General features: G+C 38.2%; 1 protein-coding gene across 1 annotated transcript in view; it reads right to left on the bottom strand.

Annotated features, from left to right (window-relative positions):
* TEX11 (testis expressed 11) overlaps positions 1–20908 on the bottom strand; it is a 281592-nt gene that overhangs the window by 236945 nt on the left and 23739 nt on the right. The window contains exon 7 of the mRNA XM_088028563.1: positions 9032–9112. Coding sequence (XP_087884689.1) covers positions 9032–9112 — 81 coding nt within the window. The remainder of the gene's footprint in view (positions 1–9031; positions 9113–20908) is intronic.

Below are 20908 nucleotides of genomic sequence, written 5' to 3'. Positions count from 1 at the left end.
CATGCACGGAGGCCCAGAAGGAAGAGCTAGAGCATGAGCAGGTAGAGGAGAGAGAGGGTGGCAGAGGAGATGGGAAATTGGTTACATACAGGGGATACTAATTAAATAAGCAAATATATTAAAGATAATAGAAACTAGGTTTCTCATTACTGGAGAAGAAAATTAGAAATATGGAAAGGGAGAACAATAGGATGAACACTTTGGCATTACACTGAAATTGAATGTATCATGGCTTTCAGTAGATTAGATAGATAGATAGATAGATAGATAGATAAATAGCTATACTGAGATGCTACATATAAAGATGGATGGAAATGTGTGTGTACAAATATACATATGTATATAGATATATATAGATATATATATAACATACATATATATGTTGTATATAAATATATAGGTATCTATATATACAAATGTGTGAAGAAATAAACACACACACATTCTGTTCACTGAGACAGTCTGACAGCAGTGACACCCCCAAAAGCAGTAAGCACATGTACCGTCCAGATCTTGGCTTCTAAATAACATTTTCCATCAAAAGGAACCAAACCAACTGAGAGAAATAGCTAATTCCATGGCTTAAGTGAAGAGTACAGGATGAGCCTGGAACATTTTACAGGGACAGAAAGGAAAGAAGTACTCACAGGTGATGGCAATATGTCAAAAAAGGCATAGAAGTCAATTTATAGGGGCTCCTAATGGTAAAATCTGGGAAAAGGTGAACATCAAAATAAATCGAGTTTAGCTCTAGATAAGAGAGAATAAGTACATGCCACCCTTTCTCTCCCACTTAATATAACTATAAAACCTGGACCAACTGCATGAAACTATTTGAGGTCTCTGAAAAGAACATAGTAGAAGACAGATTGGGGAAGAATACCAGAATTCAAAGTAACACCAAGATGGTGGTGGTTTATCATTCTTTTCCCCTGGTACACCACGGCCTAAATGAATGCAGCCAGAAACTAAGCATAAGTACCGTGGTGCACACTGAGAAAGTATCTCTAGTTCTGGTTTCAGTTACTCAGTGCAGAAATCCTATTTTGGTTTTTATTTTCTCCTTCCTCCATTCTCTTGTATTATGCTAAGTGAAATAAGTCAGATGGAGAAAGACAAAGGAGATCAATTGTATGGTGACGGATGGTATAACTAGACTTGTCACTTTGTACTATATACAGATGTCAAAGTGTAAGGCTGTATACCTGAAATTTATATAAATACATATATAAAATTTTTGTAAATGTTAACATATAGCTAGTATATGACCCAGCCTTTTCATTCCTAGAATACCCAGGAGAAATAAAAACACATGTCCACAAAAAGATTTACACATGAATGTTTAAAGCAGTTCCGTTTGTATTAGATTTAAAAAAAAAAACAGCTAAAAACTAGAAATAATCTGAATATCTCATCTACAGGGGAATAAACAAATTGTGATCTATCCATATAATGGAATTTTAACCTGCAATAAAAAACAAACTACTAGGGAGACAGTCTTACATGTACTAGTCTGCTCTCTTCCCAGTGTTGGCCTCACTGAAATAAATTCCCTTCTTATTTCACCACCGAACAAATAAACAAAAACTACTGACATGAACAAACACATGGATGAATCTCAAAATCACTATACTAAGTAAAAGAAGACAAATCATGATTCCATTTATATAAAAATACAAAAGACTGCAAACTACTCTATAAAGACAGAAAACCAATCAGTGGTTGCCTGGGTAAAAAGGTGGGAGGAAGGGAGGAGGAACGGGAGACAACAGAAAACTTTTCGGGGTTATAGAAAGGTTCATAATCTTGATTGTGATGATGGTTTCATGTGTGTACACATATGCCAAAACACATCAAACTATAAAATTTAAATGTATATGATTTACCATATCTCAATAAAGCTGTTTTGAAAATGCCAATTTCATGAAAGATGAAGGCAGATTAAAAGATACTAAAGAGATGGGACAACCAAACGCAAGCATAATTCTGAACTGGATCCTGGACTGGTTGGGGGTGGGGGAGAACAAATGTTATAAAGTACACACTATTTGGACAGTTAACAAAATCACAATATGAATTATAAAGTACTTATGAATGTTACATTTATTGAATTTGATCATTGTTCTGTGTTTATAAAGGAGAGAATATTCTATTCTTTTTTTTTTTAAAGATTTTATTTATTTGAGAGAGAGAGAATGAGAAATAGAGAGCACAAGAGGGAAGAGGGTCAGAGGGAGAAGCAGACCTCCTGCTGAGCAGGGAGCCCGATGTGGGACTCGATCCTGGGACTCCAGGATCATGACCTGAGCCGAAGGCAGTTGCTTAACCAACTGAGCCACCCAGGAACCCGAGAATATTCTATTCTTAAGCAATATACACTGGGGTCGCCTGGCTGGCTCAGTTGGTAGATCATGTGACATGGCCCCATGTTGGGGATAGAGTTTATTTAAAAAAAAAAGAAAGAAAGAAATATACACTGCAGTATTAAGCAGTAAAGGTGCATGATGTATGCAGTCTTCTCTCAAAAAAGAAAATAACAATATATCAAAAATTATAGAAAAATACATGAAAATTTCAATTGATTTAAAAGAAGTATTTTACAAATTCCACAACCTCTCACAATGAAAACACTCAAATGAGGAACAGAAAGGAGCTTCCTCAACATGACAAAAGCTGTGTAATGAAAAACCCACAGTTAACATCATACTCAATGGTCAAAGACCAATAGCTTTTCCTCTAAGATCAAGAACAAGACAAGTATGCCAGCTTTCATCACTCCTATTCAAAACAGTATTGGAAGTTCTAGTTAGAGCAATTAAAAAAGAAAAAAAAAGAAGGCATCCCGATTAGACATGAAGAAGTAAAACTATCTCTATTCACAGATGACATGATCTTACACATAGAACATACTAAAGAATCTTAAAAAAAAAAAAAGCCCTTTTATGGGTATTAAGTGAATTCAGCAAAGTTGAAGGTTACAAAATCAACACACAAAAATCAGTTGTATTTCTATACACTAGAAATGAACAATCAAGTAAAGAATTTTTTTTTGAAGATTTTATTTATTTGACAGAGAGAGAGAGACAGCAAGAGAGGGAACACAAGCAGGGGGAGTGGGAGAGGGAGAAGCAGGCTCCCCATTGAGCAGGGAGCCCGATGTGGGACTCGATCCCAGGACCCGGGGATCATGACCTGAGCCGAAGGCAGACGCTTAATGACTGAGCCACCCAGGCGCCCCTCAATTAAGGAAATTAAGAAAATAATTCCATTTATATCATCAAAAAGAATAAAATATTTAGGAATAAGTTTAACCAAAGAGGTATAGAACTGTACACTGAAAACTATAAAACATTACTGATATAAACTAAAGAAGACTTAAATAAATAGAAAGACATCCCATGTTCATGGGTTGGTGTTAGAAGGTGTCCTCCAAACTGAGAAGCCACTTTGAGGCTGAAAAATGAAGTAGGCAACTCCATACAGTTTACACAGTTTTATTTAGGGTAACTGACAAGGAGGATTGGGCAGATGATGATAAGGGCAGCTGCAGCTATTTTCCACAAAGTCTAGACCTTAGTCTACAGATTTTATTGAGCAAGGGGACACGAGGGAGGGCACTGTAGTGAGATCAAAGGGTATGTATGCACTTCAAAGGGTCTGCATGCACCTAACTGAGAGCTAACATTTAACAGACTTCATGATTCTATGTGTGCATCAAGATGGGGAAAGACTATACTATCTCTAACACACTCATGAAAGGCTAAAACAGGCCTCCCCACATTCCAGCTTTGGTGGGCATTTCTAAGGTGTGTATATTAATCTCCAAGGGGCCCAAAACATGTAGCCCCAGGAGAACTCATTGAATGGACATGAACAAGACGGAGAGCCAAAGATGGGAGTATTGTCAGCACATCTACAACTGGAAAACTTAGCATCACAAGATGACAATGCTATCCAAATAGATACATAGATTCAGTGTAATCCCTATCAAAATCCCAATCACCATTTTTGAAGAAATGGGAAAACCTATGCTAAAATTCATATTCAATCTCAAGGGACCCAGAAGACCCAAAACAATCTTGAAATAGAAGAACAGAGTTGGCGGTCTCACACTTCCCTACTTCAAATGTACAGCAGAACAAAACAATAACCAGAATAGTGGGGTACCGGCATACGAATAGACATAGAGACCAATAGAACAAAACTGAGAGCACAGAAATAAAGTCTGAAATCTATGGTCAATTTGTTTTTGACAAGGGTGCAAAGACCATTCAATGGGGAAAGAATCTCTTCAAATGGTATTAGAATAAATGGATATCCACAAGCAAAATAGTGAACTTGGACCCTTACTTCACACAATACACAAAAATTAAAATGGATCAAAATCCTGAATTTAAGAGCTAAAGCTGTAAAACTCTCAAAGGAACACAAAAACCTTCATGACCTTGGATTTGGCAAGTTTCTTAAATGACACCAAAAGCATAGGCAACAAAAGAAAAAATAGATAAACTGGACTTAATCAAAATTAAAAACTTTTGTGCATCAAAGGACACTATCAAGAGCATGAAAACACAACCCTCAGAATGGGCAAAAATATTTGCAAACCATATAAGGCTTTAATATCCAGACCATATAAAGAATTCTTAAAACTCAACAACCAAAAGACAACCCAATTTAAAAACAGGCAAAGAGGGCGCCTGGGTGGCTCAGTTGGTTAAGTGACTACCTTCGGCTCAGGTCATGATCCCGGAATCCCTGGATCGAGTCCTACATTGGGCTCCCTGCTCAGCAGGGAGTCTGCTTCTCCCTCTGACCCTCTCTCCTCTCATGCGCTCTCTCTCACTCTCTCTCTCTCTCAAATAAATAAATTAAAATATTTTTTAAAAAATAAAAAAATAAAGATAGGCAAAGAAAAAAATAGGCAAAGGAATTTAATAGACATTTCTCTAAAGAAGGTATACAAATGCCCAATAAGCACATGAAAAGATGTTCAAAGGAAATGCAAATCAAAAGCATAATGAGAGGGCGCCTGGGTGGCTCAGTTGGTTAAGCGACTGCCTTCGGCTCAGGTCATGATCCTGGAGTCCCGGGATCGAGTCCCGCATCGGGCTCCCTGCTCAGCGGGGAGTCTGCTTCTCCCTCTGACCCTCTTCCCTCTCGTGCTCTCTCTCATTCTCTCTCTCAAATAATAAAATCTTTAAAAAAAAAAAAGCATAATGAGAAACGACTGCACACCAACTAGGATGGCTATAATAATTTTAAAAACTGGAAAATAAGAGTTGGTGAGGATATGGAAAAACTGGACCCTCATACATTGCTGGCAGGAATGCAAAATGGTGCAGCTGCTACAGAAAACAGTTTGGTGGTTCTTCAAAGAGTTAAACACAGAATTACCTTATGACCCACCAATTCCAATACTAGATATTTATCCAAGAGAATTAAAAACAAGGGTTCAAGGGGCACCTGGGTGGCTCAGTTGGTTAAGCATTTGACTCTTTTTTTTTAAGATTTTATTTATTTGATAGAGAGAGACACAGTGAGAGAGGGAACACAAGTAGGGGGAGTGGGAGAGGGAGAAGCAGGCTTCCCGCCGAGCAGGGAGCCCGATGTGGGGCTCGATCCCAGGACCCTGAGATCATGACCTGAGCCGAAAGCAGACGCTTAGCGACTGAGCCACCCAGGCACCCCAAGCATTTGACTCTTGATTTTGGTTCAGGTCATGATCTCAGGGTCGTGAGATCGAGCCCCACGTTGGGCTCAGCGCTCAGCAGGAGTCTGCTTCTCTCCCTTTTGCTCTGCCCCTCTCTGTGCTCACACTCTCTCTCTAAAATAAATAAATCTTTAAAAAAAAACAAGGGTTCAAAAAAATAATAAAAACAGGGATTCAAACATATTTATGCATCAATGTTCATAGAAGCATTATTTGCAATAGCCAAAAGGTGGAAACAACCCAAGTATCCATCAATTGATGAATGGATAAATAAAATGTGGTATGTACATACAATGAAATATGATTCAATCATAGCAAGGAATACAATTCTGATACATGCTATGACATGGGTGAGTCTTAAAAATATTAATGCTATATGAAGTAAGCCAGACATAAAAGGATAAATATTATATGATTCCACTTATATGTAATATCTAGAACAGGAAAGTCCATAGATAGTAGATTAGAGGATGCCAGGAACTGTGAAGAAGAAGTAATAGGGAGTTACTATGTAATGGGTACAGAGTTTCTATTTGAAGTGATAAAAATTTTTGGAAACTGATAGTGGTGACGGTTATACAACATTGTGAATGTACTTAATGCCAATGAATTATATGCTTAAAAATGGTTAAAATGACAAATTTTATGTTATATATATTTTCCCACAATAAATTTTTATAATTTTTTTTAAAGATTTCATTCATCCACCTGAGAGAGAATGAGACAGTGAGAGAGAGCATGAGAGGGAAGAGGGTCAGAGGGAGAAGCAGACTCTCTGCTGAGCAGGGAGCCCAACGCGGGACTCGATCCCGGGACTCTAGGACCATGACCTGAGCCGAAGGCAGTCGCCCAACCAACTGAGCCACCCAGGCGCCCAATAAAAATGTTTTTATAGTAGAATGTCAACTAGTGAATATAGAAAGAAAGATGGAATTAGAAAAACATCCAATTGTCAGGGCGCCTGGGTGGCTCAGTTGGTTAAGCAACTGCCTTCAGCTCAGGTCATGATCCCGGAGTCCCGGTATTGAGTCCCACATCGGGCTCCCTGCTCAGCAGAGAGTCTGCTTCTCCCTCTGACCCTCTCCCCTCTCATGCTCTCTCTCACTCTCTCTCAAATACAGAAATAAATAAAGAAAAAGAGCCAATTGTCAACCATCACAGTACTAATTTAGGCAAGAAATATCAATGGATGGTAAAGTAGGATGAGAAATTAGACTTCATATAGTTTCAAAGTATCACCCCACAAAATACTTATGAATAACACAGGGAAAAAATACATACGTTTATACTAGAGAAACCTGGAAGATACCATTTTAATCAAGAGATCAAAATTAGCACCATCAATAACAGATTAAATCAAATCCTATCTGCCACCCAATAGGAAGCCATGAGGAGAATACAGAATCACTTCTGTGATTTTCTGGTCCCAGAGTCATAATTTTTTCTAAACATGAGGAAGCTCTGAACAAACTCAAATTAAGGGTGGGGGAATTAGGAAGATGTTGCTTAAGGGTAGCAACTTGCAGCTAGTAGTAAGTTCTGAAGATCTAATACACAACATAGTAATTACAGTAAACAACACTGTATTATAAATTTCAAAATTACTAAGCGACTGGATCTTAACTGTTCTCAACACAAAAAAAACAATGATTATGTGACATGATAAAGGTGTTAGCTAACACTATTATAGTAATCATATTGCAGTATATAAATGTATAAAACCAACATGCTGTATACTTCAAACTTATACAATATGTCAATCATATCTCAAAAAAATTTTTAATTAAAAAAACTAAGTTGCATTCTACAAAATGACTGGTCAGTAATCTTCAAAACTGCTGAAGTCATGAAAGTCAAGCAAGAGTGAGGAAGCGTTCCAGACTGAAAGAGACAAGGTACAATAACAGATTGATTCCATTTTGTATAGAGGACAGTTTAGGGAAACTTTAATGAGGTCTCTGTGCAAAGGATGAAAAGAGTTCTTCATACTATTCTTGTAACATTTTTTAAAAATATGAAATTGCCTTAAAATTTTTTTAACTTTTTAAAAATTTTATGGAGTTTTTTTTTAGTAATCTCTACACCAAACATGGGACTTGAACTCACAACCTCAAGATCAAGAGTCACATGCTCCACAGACTGAGCCAGCCAGGTACCCCTGCTTTAAAATTTTTTCTAAAGTCTAGAGGTGCCTGGGTGGCTCAGATGGTTAAGACATCTGCTTTTGGCTCAGGTCATGATCTCAGGGTCCTGGAATCGAGCCCCACGTCAGTCTCCCTGCTCAGTAGGGAGTCTGCTTCTCCCTCTCCCCTCTGCTTCTGCTTTTTGTCTGTCTCTCAAATGAATAAATAAAATCTTTAAAAAATAAAAAAAAATTTAATTAAAAAAAAATTTTTTTAAGCCCAGAAGAGAGGGTACCCAGGTGGCTCAGTGAATTAAACGTCTACCTTCAGCTCAGGGTCCTGGGATCAAGTCCCACATCAGGCTCCCTTGCTCAGCGGGGAGTCTGCTTCTCCCTCTCACTCTCCCTCAACCCCTCCCCGCTGCTCGTGCTCTCTCTCTCTTTCTCTCAAATAAATAAAATCTTTTTAAAAAAAAATTTTATAAATAAAATACAAAAATAAAGCCTAGAAGAGTACCTAGCATATAATTGTTAATATATATTTACTAAATTAAGTTCTACATTATAACACAGAATTTTGGGGAAAAATAAGACCAAACTCACAACTAGGTAAAATACATGAAGCCCTAGGAACATTCACCCTAACATCCAAATATATCTTTATCAATTCCCTCTGTGATAGTAAAGAGTGAAATAGACATAGGCAGTGAAATAAGAAAGAAATAATAGAAAAGGGAGATAAAGTAGAAAAATTAAAAATTATCAACCCTGGAATTTTGATGAGAACCAGACTGGGAAGTAGGATTTATTTACCCTATCAATTGTCTCACACCCCCACAACCCAATATACAAAAATACAATGGCAGTGATATGATTAACTGCTATCGACCTTGACAGCAGGGAAATAAACTCATTTTTTTCCATTCTTTCATCACATAGCTTGAAATATGGAGGAAATATTATCAAAATGGTCTGACAATAAAAGGGAAAGCAAAGAAATTTTAAGAAATAGCCTTTTGCATTTTTAAACACCCTTTCTGGTAAAGAACAAAGAAAATATTTCAAAGATCAGCTAAATGAGTGGAACTGACCTCAAATATAATCTCTGAAGGGCTACATGAAGTAGTCATGATTCTACCTAGAACCTGATATAGCATATTTTCAAACTCTTGGAAAATAAATGCAGAGATTTCACTCACCATTTGGGGGAACCTCATCAACATATCCTTACATCGCAGTGCACATGTAGATGCTCTTTGAAAATCCCCTTGAGCACATGCCTGAGAAAGTGAAAAAAATATCAATAATTGGTTAAAATGAAATAACAAGCTATTTGTCTATAAGCCAATTTCAACATATTTTTAACTCTCATTAAAAAGTCTTAATTTGTTTTCTAATCTTTTTAGCAACACTAATTGGTCTAGCTAAACATAATAGCCAGCTCAAAATACAAAAAAATAAGAAGAATCTTGGGTAACGCAAGAGTTGATAGTGATGGGAGTCATTTACTTTTTTCTGGAAATGGTAAAACTGGTATACAATCTTGTGTTACTACATTATGATATAATGCCATGTCTAATAGATGCTTCCCCAACTTGAATAACTCTTGTATTTATCTCCACATTAGAGGGATTTTTAAATGTTAAATAGGAGTCTTTTGTCCTAAAACAGGCTCACAATAACCTCATAGTCTGAACTGCTGTGAATATCTGCTATGAAAGGCAGGTAAGTGCAATCCCATCTTGGAGCCAGAAGAGCTACTCTGCTATTTATTATATATAACCTTGAACCTTACACTCTAATGGTTTCAGTTTCCTCATCCATAAAATCAGGACAATATTATCTCTAAGATTCCTGTCAGCTCTATCATTCTGACTGAACAACATCAAATGAATGAAAACATTATTCACACATTACATAGGCACTTGTAGAAGAGGCTTGTTTCAGTCATTTAAAATTTACTGACAAGCCATATTAAAAAAAACATGGATGGGGCGCCTGGGTGGCTCAGTCCTAAAGCGTCTGCCATGATCCCAGGGTCCTAGGATCGAGCCCCGGGTCAGGCTCCCTGCTCAGCCTGCTTCTCCCTCTCCCACTCCCCCTGCTGTGTTCCCTCTCTCCCTGTGCCTCTCTGTCAAATAAATAAATAAAATCTTTATAAATAAATAAATAAACAAATAATAAAAAAACATGGACATATACAAGAAAATAATTTGATGAAGTACTTTGTAGGGGGAAAATCCCTATATTTTCTGTGTTCTTTTCTCTCTCTTATTTGATATCAAATATTCTTGTGCTTTGGGTATAATTGAGCAGAGAGAAGAAAAGATGAAGAATGTAAGAAGCCAGCTTCTCTTCAGTTTTCTCCTCTATCTACCTGCTGAATATTAAGCTTGACATCTTGCTGAGTAAAAACCCTCCTCTAAGGCTTAAATGCTAGATTGTATTAAAGGGAAAAATAAATTGTAACCACAAGAGCCTCAATAAACCAAATCTCAATTATCTACAGAGTTTACAAAATATTATTCATGTCTATACAAATAGATGTTTGATGAATACTTGCTGACTGATTCATTATTCAAGGTGGAGGAAATCATCACAAAAGAGAAATGCTGAGTGTCAAACCCCACATTGGAGAATGTTTTCTGTTCTTATAACATATAAAGCAATATAATGCTGTAAAAAATCCATAAAGTATCCATCACTAATCAGATTTTACCTCAGTGGAAATGAAATCTCTAATAATTCAAGCTAGTTTTGAAAATTTATTCATCTTATTGGGCCACAAATCAGTATCTCAAACCCAAAAGACAGAGAATTTGGGTACAAGAAGTCTTAAAGAAGAAGCAGCATGATGTAATGCTCCAGCAACCTTTGGTGAGCATCAGACTCACCAATGGAGCTCTTCAAAAATCACATGCCCTGGTCCCATCACTTGTAAATTCTGATTCATTATATCTGGGATGATGCCCAGCCTATACTGATGTAGTAAAAAGAATAGGGGCTTTGGATTCCCAGTTTTTCTGCTTCTTCTTTTTTTTTAATCAAAATACAGTTGACAGGGGCATCTGGGTGGCTCAGTCGTTAAGCGTCTGCCTTCGGCTCAGGTTATGATCCCAGAGTCCTGGGATCGAGCCCCGCATCAGGCTCTCTGCTCAGTGGGAAGCGTGCTTCTCCCTCTCCCACTCCCCCTGCTTGTGTTTCCTCTCTCTGTCTCTCTGTCAAAATAAATAAATAAATCTTTAAAAAAAATACAGTTGACATACAAGGTTCTATTAGTTTCAGGTGTACCACACAGTTATTTGACAATTCTACTTCTTTGCTCAGTGAAGTTAGGCAAGTCATAGCCTCTGTGAGCCTCAACTTCCTTAACTGTAAAGTAAAGACAAGTAATATCTACCACATAGGATTGAACTTAGGAGAATCAAATGAGATCACAGATGTGAAAGCATTTCGTAAACTTTAAGACAGCGCCTGGTAGCTCAGTTGGTTAAGTGTCTGACTCCTGATTTCAGCTCAGGTCATGATCTCAGGGTCGTGAGATGGAGCCATGTCAGGCTCCATGTGGAGCCTGCTTAAGATTCTCTCTCTACCTCTCCCTCTACCCCTCTCCCCTCCCCCTCTCCCTACCTCTCTAAAAAAATAAAAAGACAGTATACAAAAATGTGAATAATTTTAGCAGTCAACGCTACCACTAGTGCCAAGAATTTTAATAAAAGAGGTTATCTGCTGTTATGTGGTACTAACTGTTAAAGAGAGGAAACCTCTTTGGCAAGGCACCTGGGAGGCTCAGTCGGTTAAGCGTCTGCCTCTGGCTCAGGTCATGATCTCAGGGCCCTGGGATCGAGCCCCGCATCAGGCACCCTGCTCAGAGGAAGCCTGCTTCTCCTTCTCCCTCTGTCTGCACTCCCCCTGCTTGTGCTCTTCTCGCTCTCATCAAATAAATAAATAAATAAAATCTTTTAAAAAAAGAGAGGAAACCTCTTTGAAATCGTATCCTAGCAGACCCATAAAGTATTATATGGACCAAGGAACTTAGGTTTCCCCTTAATTAGAAGAAAAGCTCCAAGGTTGGATCTGAACTACTACTTAACAGCAGTGGGTTATAACTTTTATGCAAGAAATTAAATGATAGACTGACCATCACCTAATATACTACTAAGTGATAATGACAACATAATCAAATGACAGTAAACTATGCTGAACAGATCCACTAAAAACTTATGCTAACTTCAAGTAAACCCTCACTTCAGCTCAGCAATCAAAAACGTTACAGCTCCCAGTACCATGTCAAGTACGTAGTGGATGCTCAGTAAAACTAAGTTTCTTTGTTGATCTCCTAAGGACATTTCCCACTCAGATATTCAAGCCTTTTTTTTCCACATTCTTCAAGTACTCCCATAATATGCCATTATCTTCCTACTGCACCCCTCACCCAAATTATTTCACCTTCCATCTTCGACAAAACTCATGCGCTCCCTTATCCAACATCTAATTCTCCTCTGCAATTTAAAATATCTATCTTGGGCGCCTGGGTGGCTCAGACATTGGGCGTCTGCCTTCGGCTCAGGTCATGATCCCGGGGTCCTGGGATCAAGCCCCGCATCGGGCTCCCTGCTTGGCAGGAAGCCTGCTTCTCCCTCTCCCACTCCCCCTGCTTGTGTTCCCTCTCTCGCTGTGTCTCTCTCTGTCAAATAAATAAAATCTTAAAAAAATAAAATAAAATATCTATCTTATGCCCCCTTTCCTTACCAGAAAAGTTCAGTCTTAATTTTCACAGCAGTTACTTGCTCATATTTTGTTTTATTGTGGAACATCATTCACATTTCTTTTAAAGCAATTACCCTGTTGTATTGCATCTGTTTACACATCTCTATCTACCACAAAATTTACCTTAAGCTCCTGTAAGAGAGGTACTACATACTAACGTTATAGATCTTTTTACCTCTATTACACAGACCACTGACTTATATATACTGACATATACATGTTTACAACACACACACACAGCAGGCACTAGATAAATGCTTCTTTATCCCCCTATATATGTATTGATCAGATTCCTTTCCATCTTCTGGTATATGACACCTCTTTATCCAACTCCTCCAGTCTTCTTCTCCCTTGCTTTTTATATTCAACCTATGTTTATATATACTCTATTTTGAAAATAATCTTCCTTTGACCATCCTTCTGTGAGTAGCTACTCAATTTTTCTTCTGTCAAACATATGTCAAAAATATGAATATTCTCAAATTTTAGCATAAAACAGAATTATATGAAAGGCTTGCTAAAACACAGATTGTTGGGCTCTACCTCCAGAATTTGATTCACTGGGTCTAAGTGGCATCCAATAATTTGCATTCCTAAAATGTTCCCAGTGATACTTTCTTAAAAGACCCTTTATTTTTTTAAGATGTATTTATTTAGCAGAGAGAGAGTGCATGCACATGTGCATGACTGGGGGGAAGGGGCAGAGGGAGATAATCCTCAAGCAGACTCCCAGTAGAGTGTAGAGCCCAACGCAGGGCTCGATCCCACAACCCATGAGATCACGACCTGAGACAAAATCAGGAGTCAGACGCATAACTAACTGAGCCACCTAGGCATCTCCCCTAGGTGATATTGATGCTGTCAGTCACAGCTCCAGACCAATCCTATAGCTCTGATTTTTTTTTTTTTTTTTTTTTTTTTTTTTTTTTTTTTTTGGTCTCAGGAGCCCTAGAACTCTTAAAAATTCTTGAGGACTCAAAGAGATTTTATCTAGGTTATGGCTAGCTGTAATTTCTAATAAAGTTCAATAAAGAGCTATAGAGTTCATTCTGACAACTTTTGCCAGTATTCTCATTGCTTTTAATTGAACTTAAAGCTGAAATGTAAAAAATATTTATTATGCTAAGCAAAATAAGTCAGTCACAGAAAGGCAAATATCATATGATATCACTCGGATATGGAATTTAAGAAACAAAACAGGGGCGCTTGGGTGGCTCAGTCAGTTAAGCATCTGCCTTCAGCTCAGGTCAGGATCCAAGAGTCCTGGGCTCGAGCCCCACATCTGGCTCCCTGCTCCACAGGGAGCCTGTTTCCCCCTTTCCCTCTGCCTGCCGCTCCCCCTGCTTGTGCTCTCTCTCTCTCAAATAAATCTTTAAAAAAAGAAAAAGAAACAAAACAGATGAACACAGGGGAATGAGAAAAAAAAGGGAGGGAAACTGAGCGTTGATGGAGGGAGGTGGGCGGGGGATGGGCTAAATGGGTGATGGGTATTAAGGAGGGCACTCGTGATGAGCACTGGGTGTTATATGTAAGTGATGAATCACTAAATTCTAAACCTGAAATCAGTTTTACCATATATGGTAACTAGAATTTAAATAAGGGAGGAGTAGGAGACCTTAGTTTTGTTTGGTCCCTGGAATTCAACTAGATAGCTATCAAATCATTCTCAACACCTGTGAACTCAACCGGAGATCTAAGAAGAAAAGATTTGCTGCAATTCTACAGATAGAAAAGCGACCACTTTCTGCAAGGTAGGAGGTGCAGAAAAGTGAATGCATCTTTTCATGTGCTTATTGGCCATGTGTTTATCTTCACTGGAGAAATGTCTATTCAAGTTTTCTGCCAATTTTAAATTTAGGTTATTTGTCTTTTCATTGTTAAATTCTAAGAGCTCTTTATATATTCTAGATGCTAGATAATTCTCAGATATATGACATGCAAATATTTCTTCCCATTCTGTGGACTGTTTTTTCACTTTATTCATAGTATCTTTTGATGAACAAAAGTTTTAAATTTCGATGAAGTTCAATTTAGCAATTTCTTTCTTTGCTTGTGCTTGAGGTATCATATCTAAGAAATGACTAATCATCACAAAGATTTATACCTATGTTTTCTTTTAAGAGCTTTATACTTTCATCTCTTTTAGGTATTTGACCATAATGTAGGGGTTTATTTCTGGACTCTCAATTCTATTCACTTGATCTGTATCTCTGTCCTTATGCCAATACCACACCGTCTTGATACTTCAGTTTTGAAATTAAGAAGTGTGAGTCTCCCAGCTTTATTCTTTTACAAGATCTTTTTGTTATTTTTCAAGTTATTTTAGGTATCATGAATACATAAATTTTAGGATCAATTTATCAATTTCTACAAAAGACAAGGCAGCTGGAATTTTGATAGGGATTGAATTACATCTGTAGATCAATTTGGGGGAATACTGTCATTTTAATATTAAGTCCTCCAATCCATGTATATAAGCTAACTTTCCATTTATTTTGTTCTTAATTTCCTTCAACAATATTTTACATTTTTCAGTATACAGTCTTATACTTCTTTAGTTAAATTTATTCCTGAATACAATTCCTAAATAAAATTATCCCTATTCTCAAATGACATGATCTTGTATATAGAATGTCCTCAGAAATACACACACACATACAAAAAAAACCTATTATAATGAATAAACAAGTTCAGCCAGGTTATAGGGTACAAAATACAAAAATCTACTGTATTTCTATCCACTAACCATGAGTAAACCAAAACTGAAATTAAGAAATTAATTCCATTTAAGGAGTACCTGGATGGCCCAGTCAATTGAGCATCTGACTCTTGGTTTCAGCTGAGGTCATGACCTCAGGGTCCTGAGACTGAGCCCCACATCGGGCTCTGCGCTCAATGGGGAGTCTGTTTGAAGATTCTCGCCCTCTACCCCTCCCCCCCTACTTGTACACACATGCACGCATGCTCTCTCTCTCAAATAAATAAATTTTATAAAAAATGAATTCCATTTAGGGGCACCTGGGTGGCTCAGACAGTTAACTGTCTGCCTTTGGCCCAGGTCATGATCTTAGGGTCCTAGGATTGAGCCCCACATTGGGCTCCCTGCTCGGCAGCGAGTCTGATTCTCTCTCTCACTCTGTGCTCTCTCTCAAATAAATAAATAAAATCTTTAAAAATGAAAATAAAAAATTAATTCCATTTAAATTAACATCAAAAAATAAAATAATTAAGGGGCGCCTGGGTGACTTAGTCATTAAGCGCCTGCCTTTGGCTCAGGTCATGATCCCAGGGTCCTGGGATCAAGCCCCACATCGGGCTCCCTGCTTAGCGAGAAGCCTGCTTTTCCCTCTCCCTCTCCCACTGCGTGTGTTCCCTCTCTCGCTGTGTCTCTGTCAAATAAATAAATAAAATCTTTAAAAAAATAAAAATAAAATAAAATAATTAGGAATAAGTTCAACAAAAGAACTGCAATACTGGTACATTAAAAACTACAAAATATTGTTGAAAGAAATTAAAGACCTAAATAAAATGAAAAGACATCCCATATTCACAGATCAGAAGACTTAATATTCTTAAGATGGCAATGCCCCTTAAATTGAACTACAAATTCAAATGCATTTCCTATCAATATTCTAGCAGGCTTTTACAAAAACTGACATGCTGATTTTAAATCATATGGAAATGTAAGGGACCCCGAACAGGCAAAAACATTTTTTAAAAGAAGAGCAAAAGTTGCAAGGCTCACTCACACTGCCCTATTTCAAAATCTACTACAAAGCTACAGTAATTGAATTTATGTAATGACACAGGACATAAAAATCAATGGAATAAAACGGAGTCTAGAAATAAATCCATAGATTTAGGGTAAAATGACTTTTTATAAGAGTACAAAGACAATTCAATGAAGAAAGAGTAGTCTTTTTAAAAAAAAATGATGCTGGGGCACCCAGGTGTCTCTGTTGGTTAAGCATCCAACTCTTGATATCGGCTCAGGTCATGATCTCAGGGGTGTGAAGTTAGGCTCCCCGCTGGGTGTGCAGCCTACTTTTTTAAAAGAAAATTAACTCAAAATCAATCATAGATTTAAACATAAAAGGTAAAGCTATAGAACTTATAGGAGAAAGTATTTCAGATCTAGAGCTCAGTGAAGAATTTTGAGACATGACACTAGAAGCAGAATCCATTAAAAAAAATCAATTATACTTCATCAAAATTAAATACTTTTGCTCTGCAACCCTATTAAGAGGAAGACAAGACAAATACATATTTGACAAAGGACTCAAATCTAGAATATATAATTCACAAAATTCAACAGTAAAAAAAAAATCAACCCAATTAGGAAACGGATAAGAAGCACAAACTGACATCTCACTTAAGAGAATATACAGATGGCAAATAAGTACCTGAAAAAATGTTCAACATCATTAGCCATTATGAAAGTACAAATTAAGACCATGATGAAATATCACTAGACATCTAATAGAATAACTAAAATAAATTAGTCATAATACAAAAATGCTGGCAAGAATGCAGAAAATGGGAACTTCCATACATTGCTTTTAGGGATTAATGGCACAGCCACTCTAGGAAACAGTTTGGTTGTTTCTTAAAATACAAACTACTAAACATACACTAATTATTCAACCCAGTGATTGCACTCCTGGGCATTTATCCCACAGAAATGAAAATTTATGTCCACACAAAAACCTCTACATAAATGTTCATGCCAAGTTTATCTGCAATAGCCAAAAACTGGAAACAACCCAAATTCCTTCCATAGTGAATGGCTAAACAAACTGTGGTAGATCTATACTGTAGAGTGCTACTTACAAATAAAGAACAAACAACTGATACACAAAACTCAGAAGGATGTCAAAGCAATCATGCTAAGTTCAAACAGGCACTATCAAGGGCGCCTGGGTGGCTCAGATGGTTAAGCATCTGCCTTTGGCTTAGGTCATGATCCCAGGGTCCTGGGATTGAGTCCCGCATCAGGCTCCCTGCTCTTTGGGGAGCCTGCTTCTCCCTCTGCACCCCCCCTCTCTCTCCCCCCCTTCTCTGTCTCTCATGAATAAATAAAATCTTAAAAAAAAACAAAAAGGCACTATCAAAAGGTTACATACTATATGATTCTATATATATAATATCCCCAAATGACAAAATTATAGAGGTGGAGAATATTAGTTGCCTGGGATAGGGAATGGGGGGAATGGGCATGGTATAACTACAAAGAGGAAGTACAAGGGATCTTTTTGGTGATGGAATTGTTCTATATCTTGATTGTGGTAGTAGTGGTTACATGAATCTACTCATGTGATAAACTGTACAGAACTACAGACACACATATGAGTTTATCATGTCAAACTGGTGAAATATGACTAAGGTCTATGGATTGTAATAATGTCAATTTCCTGGTTTTATAATGCACTGTATTTACAGAAGATGTTACTGCTGAAGAAAACTGGGTGAAAGGTACTCCAGAACTCTCAAAATATCTGTGCAACTTCCTGTGAATCTAAATTATTTCAAAATAAAAAGTTTTTAAAAATCACATTAGTTAAGGGGTGCCTGGGTGGCACAGTTGGTTAAGCATCTGACTCAGTTTCAGCTCAGGGTTCTGCACTCAGTACGGAGCCTGCTTAAGATTCTCTCTCCCTCTCCCCCTCCACCCCTATGTACTCCCTCTCTCTCTCTAAAATAAAATTTTTTAAAAAAGATTTTATTTATTTGACAGAGAGGGACACAGCAGGAGAGGGAACACAAAAGCAGGGGGATGGGAGAGGGAGAAGCAGGCTTCCCACTGAGCAGGGAGGGAACCAATGCAGGGCTCGATCTGAGGACCCTGGGATCATGACCTGAGCCGAAGGCAGACGCTTAACGATTGAGCCACCCAGGCGCCCCTAAAATAAAAATTTTTTAAAAAATCACATTAGTCAGGGGCACCTGGGTGGCACAGTCGGTTAGGCATCTGCCTTCGGCTCCAGTCATGATCCCGGAGTCCCGGGATCGGGCCCACACTGGGCTCCCTGCTCATCAGGGAGTCTGCTTCTCCCTCTGTCCCTCACCCCACTCATGCTCTCTCTCACTCTCTGTCTCTCAAATAAATAAGTAAAATCTTTAAAATAAAATAAACTTTGAAAAAAATAGAAATCACGTTAGTTAATATCATCATCAATTTCACCAGAAAAGTTTAGGTGGAAACTGTCAAAGTCATGGTGGAGGTACAAGTTTTCCAAAATTCTAACTTTTACTTAACACCTTAAATTTTATCACTAGCAACAAATACTGTCAGTTTCTTTCCTTGAAGTCACATTCTCACTTCATTCATTTGGAAAATGTCTGTAAATACCCAAGTCTGAATGAACAAAGTTTATCTATCAGTCACTCTTTAAAACAGAAGTAGCTAATTCAGCTCCAAAGTCAAAACAATCACATAAGGGCCTTTCCTCAAGACAACCATCATACTTCAGTATGCAGAAGTGTTCTATGGGTATTTCCATTTGCATTACAAAAATATGAAAACTCAAGGGTCAAAATTTATTAAACTTAATCATTTTTATTGTTTCACCGGGGCATTTTTAAGTAAAACTGGCATTCTTTTCACCGCAAGTGGGTAGTGATGAAGAATACAATGACTAGTAAAAGGTGTGCCACTGTCTTGATTCACGTTAAAGTGCCGTTTTCCCCACCATTGCTTCTACAGCACCAGTACAAACGCCAACATAGCAAGGAAGCAAATAACATCTTAGAATTATCATGAACATAGTTTGGGGCGCCTGGGGGGCTCAGTCATTAAGCCTCCCCCCCCCACCGGGCTCCCTGCTCAGCGGGGAGTCTGCTTCTCCCTCCACCTCTGCCGCTCCCCCCGCTTGTGCGCTCTCTGTGTCAAATAAATGAATAAAATCTTAAAAAAAAAAAAAAAAGAAAATTGTTTTGCCCTCACAGATCCCTCCACCATACTAAATTCTTCCATTACCTCACTATCCACTCAGCCCTTAAACTCCTTAACAGTCTGCCCTCCGCTTTTACCTTTCTACTAAAATTACTTTCTATGGTCCCTATTGTCATCCTAAATGTCAAGTCCAAGAGCCTCTTCCCCAACCTTGTTTTCCTTTAATTCTCTGAAGCACTGCACTACTGATCATCCCTTTTTCAATGAAATGTTCTCTTCCCATTCATGACTCTGTTCCAGTCCTCCTTCATTTCTGGTGTGTCATCTGTCCTTTTTGTTTGCTCTGCATTTTACCACATCTTCCCCCACGTGTAAATGTTTGGGGAATGACTTGGCTTTCTTATCATCCTCACTCTCCTGCCTCCGAGGACTGAGTGGTTCAGTTCTGAGCATAAATGCTTGCTTCCTTTGGATCTCCTATATCTGTCCTCTTCCTTCGTATTCCTATTTTTACAATTATAGTTAAGATTCTCATCATCTCGGGACACCTGGGTGGCTCAGATGGTTAAGCATCTGCCATCGGCTCAGGTCATGATCTCAGGGTCCTGGGATCACAGCCCCGCATCGGGCTCCCTGCTCAGTGGGGAGCCTGCTTCTCCCTCTCCCACTGCCTGCTACTCCCCCTGCTTGTGCTCTCTCACTCTATCTCTCTGACAAATAAATAAAATTGTTAAAAAAAAAAAAGACTCTCATCATCTCACGCTCACACTATGCCTCCATTCTATTTACCATTCTAAAAAAATTTTGAGGGGCACCTGGGTGGCTCAGTCATTAAGCGTCTGCCTTTGGCTCAGGTCATGATCTCGGGGTCCTGGGATCCAGCCCCACATCGGGCTCCCTGCTCAGCGAGGAGTCTGCTTCTCCCTCTCCCTCTCTATCTCTCTCTTTCAAATAAATAAATAAAATCTTTAAAAAAAAATAATAGGGATGCCTGGGTGGCTCAGGCAGTTAAGCATCTGCCTTCAGCTTGAGCCATAATCCCAGGGTCCTGGGATCGAGCCCTGCATCGGGCTCTCTGCTCAGCGGGAAGCCTGCTGCTCCCTCTCCCATTCCCCATGCTTCTGTTCCCTCTCTCGCTGTGTCTTTCTCTGTCACATAAATAAATAAAATCTTTTAAAAAATAAAAAATAAATTAAAAAATAAAAATTTTTTGAGTATAGTTGACACACCATGTTTCAAGGTGTACAACGCAGTGATTCTATACATTATGCTATGCTCACAAGTGTAGCTGCCATCTGTCCCCATATAATGCTATTACAATATCACAGACTATATTCCCCATGCTGTGCCTTTTATCCTAAGCACTACTGCAAGCCTACTTTTTGCTTGGTGCCATCTTACCTCTTCCCAAAAA

The sequence above is a fragment of the Eumetopias jubatus genome, unplaced genomic scaffold, assembly GCF_037043125.1.
Source record: "Eumetopias jubatus isolate StellerSeaLion01/CBP00866 unplaced genomic scaffold, mEumJub1_p1.0 scaffold_11, whole genome shotgun sequence".
Classification (NCBI taxonomy): domain Eukaryota; kingdom Metazoa; phylum Chordata; class Mammalia; order Carnivora; family Otariidae; genus Eumetopias; species Eumetopias jubatus.
The sequence above is the reverse complement of the archived record's forward strand: the minus strand, read 5'-3'. Positions and strand labels throughout refer to the sequence as shown.